At 42.9% G+C, this 7,023-nt stretch overlaps 1 protein-coding gene across 1 annotated transcript in view; it reads left to right on the forward strand.

Annotated features, from left to right (window-relative positions):
• The window catches only part of NID2 (nidogen 2), a 76,222-nt gene extending 69,450 nt beyond the window's left edge, over window positions 1–6,772 (forward strand). The window contains exons 19-21 of the mRNA XM_069738851.1: window positions 4,574–4,697; window positions 5,414–5,526; window positions 6,211–6,772. Coding sequence (XP_069594952.1) covers window positions 4,574–4,697; window positions 5,414–5,526; window positions 6,211–6,221 — 248 coding nt within the window. The 3' untranslated portion in view covers window positions 6,222–6,772. The remainder of the gene's footprint in view (window positions 1–4,573; window positions 4,698–5,413; window positions 5,527–6,210) is intronic.
• Window positions 6,773–7,023: the final 251 nt, after the last annotated feature.

Below are 7,023 nucleotides of genomic sequence, written 5' to 3' on the forward strand. Positions count from 1 at the left end.
ACTGCAGTGTGCAGGTACCGGGCCTCTCTGACATTTCCTGGCGCCTGCAGTACTTTGCTCTGCCCTCAACAGGGCAAAGTACGCCTGTACCAGAGCCGCAGCGTGAAGACAAGAAGAGGACGTCATCGTAATAAGATAGAAGGCCCCGGACCGCGACACCCATCGGACTCGAGCGCAGCGGGACCGCCCCTGGGTGAGTATAATCTAACCTCTTTTTCTCATCTTTCAGGATACATTGGGGGCTTATCTACAGCTTTACAGAATGCTGTAGATAAGCCTCTGATGCCTGTGGGCTTAGCTCACCTTCGATTTTGGGGGTGACAGGTTCCCTTTAATTATATTTGGAGCTAAGGGTTCAGTTGTAGTTAATGCCAAATGACACCAGCTGTAAGCATCAATCAGAGAGGAATTAATTGTCGGGAAGGCTAGAGGTTCAAATTTACATTCTAGTTTGTCCATTTTTTGTCTACTTTTACTTCAATTACCTACTTGTAAAAATGTAAATGGACATTCAGTAATAAATGAAAGGCACGTTTGGAAATGACGGGGCCAAAATTCTCACTGCACCTGTAAAAGAGTTCATCAAGGCCTATTGTGAACATTAATTTATATTGTTATTGGGATAGGATCTTGCAGATGGGATTACCCCTTTAACTCCACCAGCCTGCGCAGTTTGGCTTCTTAAATACGATGGCTGAGAGTGGACATTTATGTGCCATTTACATCTAGTTGTCATGAGAGCACATGGGACTGAGCATTGTGTTGCCAGGCATTGCATACTTGCGAATAGCCAAGCACAACAGTCCCCATCTGATCTGCTAGAAGTAGGTAAATGGCAGATGTCTGTATTCTCACCTATTCTAACTGCCGCTCCTGCCAGGAATCACAAGTGTGTGGTGTCTTGACGGTTTGCAGTCAGTCAATGTCGGCTTCTACTGACAGACCGTGACCGATTCCTGCCCCACCATAAGGGCTCCTTGTTGTCTTGTTGTGATAAGCAAAAAGGCATCCAATGTTGTGATAGTGTGGGAGAATGAGTTAAAATCACTTTATTCTCTACATACTAACATCTACATTTATTTAGTACCAAATTATATAATGTTTAGAAATGTGTAATTGGTATGTATCGACAATGTACAAACGTTCTGTGTACAGTACAGACCAAAAGTTTGGACACACCTCATTTAAAGATTTTTCTGTATTTTCATGAATAGGAAAATTGTACATTCATACTGAAAGCATCAAAACTATGAAATAACACATGCGGAATTATATACTTAACAAAAAAGTGTAAAACAACTGAAATTGGAAATGTCATGATTAAGGGAGCTTAGTCTCCAGAAACGCGTTGAGATTCTTACCCATATGGTTCGTGCTGAAGTCTGTATCCTCTATGCTTAAAGTTTGTGAATAAATTAAACTCTTTTTTACGGATTCAGTGAAGCTGGACATTCTCTTCTTGTTTTGAACTGAAATTATGTCTTATATTCTAGGTTCTTCAAAGTAGCCACCTTTTGCTTTGATGACTGCTTTGCACACTCTGACATTCTCTTCATGAGCTTCAAGAGGTAGTCACGGGAATGGTTTTCACTTCACAGGTGTGCCCTGTCAGGTTTAATAAGTGGGATTTCTTGCCTTATAAATGGTGTTGGGACCATCAGTTGTGTTAAGCAGCAGTCTGGTGGATACACAGCTGATAGTCCTACATGAAAAAAGCAGCTAAGTAAAGTAAAACGAGTGGCCATCATTACTTTAAGAAATGAAGGTCAGTCAGTCTGAAAAATTGGGAAAACTTTGAAAGTGTCCCCAAGTGCAGTGGCAAAAACCATCAAGCGCTACAAAGAAACTGGCTCACATGAGACCCGCCCCAGGAAAGGAAGACCAAGAGTCACCTCTGCTTCTGAGGATAAGTTTATCCGAATCACCAGCCTCAGAAATCGCAGGTTAACAGCAGCTCAGATTAAAGACCAGGTCAATACCACACAGAGTTCTAGCAGCAAACACATCTCTACAACAACTGTTAAGAGCAGACTTTGTGCAGCAGGCCTTCATGGTAAAATAGCTGCTAGGAAACCACTGCTAAGGACAGGCAACAAGCAGAAGAGACTTGTTTGGGCTAAAGAACACAAGGAATGGACATTAGACCAGTGGAAATCTGTGCTGTGGTCTGATGAGTCCAAATTTGAGATCTTTGTGCGAAAAGGTGAACGGATGGACTCTACATGCCTGGTTCCCACCGTGAAACATGGAAGAAGAAGTGTGATGGTGCTTTGCTGGTGACACTGTTGGGGATTTATTCAAAATTGAAGGCATACTGAACCAGCATGGCTACCACAGGATCTTTGTTATGATGCGGTGCTTTAGGAGCAACAAGGAATGAGCTCTGAAGGAAGTGGTAACTGTACTGACCGCAGTCCCTAAGCTCAACACAACACTAGAAGTAGCCGTGGAATGCTCCTAACTCTCCCTAGGCATCTCGTCACAGCCTAAGAGCTAACTACCCCTAAAGAAAGAATCAGGAAAACTATCTTGCCTCAGAGAAAATCCCCAAAGGATAGATTAGCCCCCCACAAATAATGACTGAGTGGAGAGGGAAAAGACATACACAGAATGAAACCAGAATGAGCACAGGAGGCCAGTCTAGCTAAATAGATAGGACAGGATGGAATACTGTGCGGTCAGTATAAAACACTACAAAAATCCACGCAGAGTTTACAAAAAATCTCCACACCTGACTAAAGGTGTGGAGGGCAAATCTGCCTCCCAGAGCTTCCAGCAAGACAGAATAAATTCACACTGATAAGCTGGACAAACATAGAAAGCACAGAATGTATAAGTCCACAATCTATGGACAGAAAAGGGCAAGCAAAAACTTAGCTTAGCTGAACTGGTCAGGATAACAGGGAACTCCAAAGAGATGTGAATCCAACCAGGAACCATTGACAAGTGGCACTGGCTGAAGAAAGAGCCAGACCTAAATAGCCGAGCAGAAGAGACGATAAGTGGAGGCAGCTGATGACAGCTAACTCCAAGGAGCAGCCATACCACTTGAATCCACAAGAGGGAGCCCAAGAGCAGAACTCACAAAAGTACCACTTACAACCACCGGAGGGAGCCCAAGAGCGGAATTCACAACAGATCTTGCAGCGGCATGCTATTCCATCCGGTTTGCGTTTAGTTAGACCATCATTTATTTTTCAACAGGACAATGACCCCAAACACACCTCCAGGCTGTGTAAGGGCTATTTGACCAAGAAGCAGAGTGATGGGGTGCGACGCCAGATGACCTGGCCTCCACACTCACCAGACCTGAACCCAATTGAGATGGTTTGGGGTGAGCTGGACCGCAAAGTGAAGGCAAAAGGGCCAACAAGTGCTCAGCATCTCTGGGAACTCCTTCAAGATTGTTGGAACACCATTCCCGGTGACCACCTCTTGAAGCTCATCAAGAGAATACCAAGAGTGTGCAAAGCAGTCATCAAAGCAAAACGTGGCTACTTTGATGAACCTATAATATAAAGGTACCGTCACACTGAACGATATCGTTGCTTTTTGTGACGTAGCAACGATATCGTTAACTAAATCGTTCTGTGTGACAGCGACCAAAGATCAGGCCCCTGCTGGGAGATCGTTGGTCGCTGGGGAATGTTCAGCACTTTATTTTGTCACTGGTAACCAGGGTAAACATCGGGTTACTAAGCGCAGGGCCGCACTTAGTAACCCGATGTTTACCCTGGTTACCGTTGTAAATGTAAAAAAACAAACAGTACATACTTACATTCCCGGTGTCTGGTCATGTCCCTCGCCTTCAGCTTCCCGCACTGACTTGTGAGCGCCGGCGAGCCGTAAAGCAAAGCACAGCGGTGACGTCACCACTGTACTTTACGGCCGGCGCTCAATCAGTGCTGGAAGCTGAAGGCGAGGGACCTGACCAGACACCGGGAATGTAGGTATGTAGTGTTTGTTTTTTTACATTTACAACGGTAACCAGGGTAAACATCGGGTTACTAAGCGCGGCCCTGCGCTTAGTAACCCGATGTTTACCCTGGTTACCCGGGGACTTCAGAATCGTTGGTCGCTGGAGAGCTGTCTGTGTGACAGCTCTGCAGCGATCCACATCGTTGTCGGTATCGCTGCAGCGTCGCTTAGTGTGACGGTACCTTTAGACATAATTTCCGTTGTTTCACACTTTTTTGTTGAGTATATAATTCCACATGTGTTAATTCATAGTTTTGATGCCTTCAGTGTGAATGTACAATTTTCCTAGTCATGAAAATACAGAAAAATCTTTAAATGAGAAGGTGTGTCCAAACTTTTGGTCTGTACTGTATGTGTTCATAATTTAAACCAAATACTCACCTTTTGAAGTGACATTTCACACTCCCCAAAAACTTTTTTTTTCCACAGCTGGTGGATCCCCTATTTGTTTTTTCATCTCAATTTGCAATTACAATTACATGTTCAAAACTAAACCCAGAAAGCAGAGAGTAGTCCTCAGACAGCAGCCCCTGCCCAATATTTGCAATCTAACTTTTTCAAGCTTACGCGCCTGACAACTTCTTCTTAAACACAGGAACTAAAAAGCTCGAGTGCATATTGTCAAATGGCAGCGGAAGACGAGTGATACAGAGTAACCTCAACTATCCCTTCAGCATCGTGGCCTACGCCAATCAGTTCTATCACACAGACTGGAGACGGTGAGCGGGTGTCTGTCATGGGGCAGAATTAACAACACGTTATAGCGATACAGCGTGCAACTTTGTTTTAGAAAAATATTTTCTAGAGCAGTTCTGTTTTGCTGTAATTCACATTTTAGAGCATGCAAACTATCATAAAAGAGTTATATATGATTACAAAAAATATAGATCTGCCATTTAAAGTTGCACTACTCTTAGAAATCAGGTGTGTACAGGTGCTTACTGTTTGACTCACTTCCCGTCTTGTGAGATCTGTATAACATGGGGGCAGAGCTGTTCATTGTGAGAGATCATCCGACACTACCACATACCTGCTGTAACATTGAACAATTATTTATTTTTCTCCTGTAGTGTTGGAGGAGTAGTGGGTAACAGCTTAGTAACTAGTTGTTCCTGTGTCTGCCTGCTCAGCAAAAGTGGCATTGTGAGCAATTTGTCCAGGGAAAATTAAAGGTCCTCACTTGAACTCTTCTCCAGATTGCTGGGCCTGCAGGCTCAAGCGTTCATCAACTTGGCTTGATGTCAAGTTTGGCTTTTTTTTTTTTTTTTTTAATGCTGATAGGACAAAGTGGGATCACTACCAAACCAAATCTGGGGAGGTCTAGACAGGTTACTTAAGCAGATTGCCGTCTCATATGTAAAAATGACCAAAAAGTAATGAGACCCTCACTAATTCCAGACAAAGATGAGAAGAGTTGTAAATCTGTAATTTGCAGGGACGGCGTCATATCTATAAATAAGGACAACGGTCAGATCGGAGAGGAGTATCTACCGGAGCAGCGATCGCATCTGTACGGCATCACAGCCATCTACCCATATTGCCCTTCTGGTGAGTTCACAATGTAAGATTATTGAATATGTTGACCAGACAATGGTGCTGTGCAGTCATCCTTACTCATAGCTTGAAGAGGTATTGCTTTTAAATTACATTTTTTTTTTTTTAAATGGCCTGAAAGGGGCAGAATTAATATTTGGGTGGAAGCAATGTCTTGGTTACAGGTAAAGAAACAGCTCCCACAACATTGATGATATTTAGTTCTGTCAGTCACTCACATTGTAGCAAAAAAAGTGATCATCTCACACGTTCATAAACACAATTCTTGATCAAACAAACTCCTAATACACCATTACATCAACACTGAGGATCCGGAACCCCCAAACCACAATTGCAGAGTACTTGCAGAGTTTGTGGAGTATCAGGACAAGGTTTGGGCATTTTACAGCAATGCTACTATTATAGTTAAAACTTCCTATTTATTTTAAGGGGTCAGGACAATTTCTCAGCATCGCCTTAATGTTATTACTATAAAACTGTAGCCATCAGGATCACTTATTTGCTTCAGTTGTGATGGATCACATGTAAGGGAGGTGATGACCTTTGGAGTGCGGCACATAGAGCCGCCATCTACCGCTACAATTACACTGGCCAAGTTGGCACAGAGGCCGACACTACTGATTCTGAAAAACCATCAGGGCCACTCTGTAATAGTTCTGCATCTGTTTATTATTGCAGGAAGGAAGTGAGAACCCAAGACAAGGACTAAAACCAGCCACTGATGAGGATCTTCAACAGCCAAAACCAAAGAAGTGGAAGAAAAAAAAGCTCCATTTGTGGCAACTTTTTTTTTTATGGAAATCAAACCAAAAATCTAAGTATAAAGTGTTTTTTTACCTCAGTTTTTACTACTGTATTTTTGAAACAAGACAAATTTTTATCTGTAAAGTGGAATGAGACGCGTCCAGCGACCCCCAGAGATGGCTGGTACATACCGGCCAGACTCTGGCCAAGGAGGGGGAAGCCAAACTCTGATCTGCGTTTACGTTAACTCGAGGATTTCATGGTGCCGAATTTTTTAAATGTTTTATATCTTTCTATAAATCTTGTTTTTTTAATAATGAAAACTAAAATGTCTACTGTGAAATGGCTAACTGTATATAGCTGTGTCATACCTATACCAAACCCAGAAGTAACTGTATACACTCTCCCGTCTGTCCGTCCATCCAGCCGGCTGCAGACATCTCTGCAAAGAAACACTTCCAATAATTCCAATAAAAGCCTTTTCTTTATCTGACAATTATTGTACACACAGCACACTTAATGTGGTGACAACTTTACAATTGTAGATACAGGGATTTTTGTGTACTCACTGTAAAATCCTTTTCTCAAAGCCACTCATTGGGGGTCACAGGACCATGGGTGTATGCTGCTGCCACTAGGAGGCTGACACTAAGTGAATATAACAAAATTAACTCCTCCTCCTCTGCAGTATACACCTACCACTAGCTCCAGTTGAATCAGTTCAGTGACAAAGGTAGTAGGAGATCA

Source organism: Ranitomeya imitator, chromosome 1, assembly GCF_032444005.1.
Source record: "Ranitomeya imitator isolate aRanImi1 chromosome 1, aRanImi1.pri, whole genome shotgun sequence".
Classification (NCBI taxonomy): Eukaryota; Metazoa; Chordata; class Amphibia; order Anura; family Dendrobatidae; genus Ranitomeya; species Ranitomeya imitator.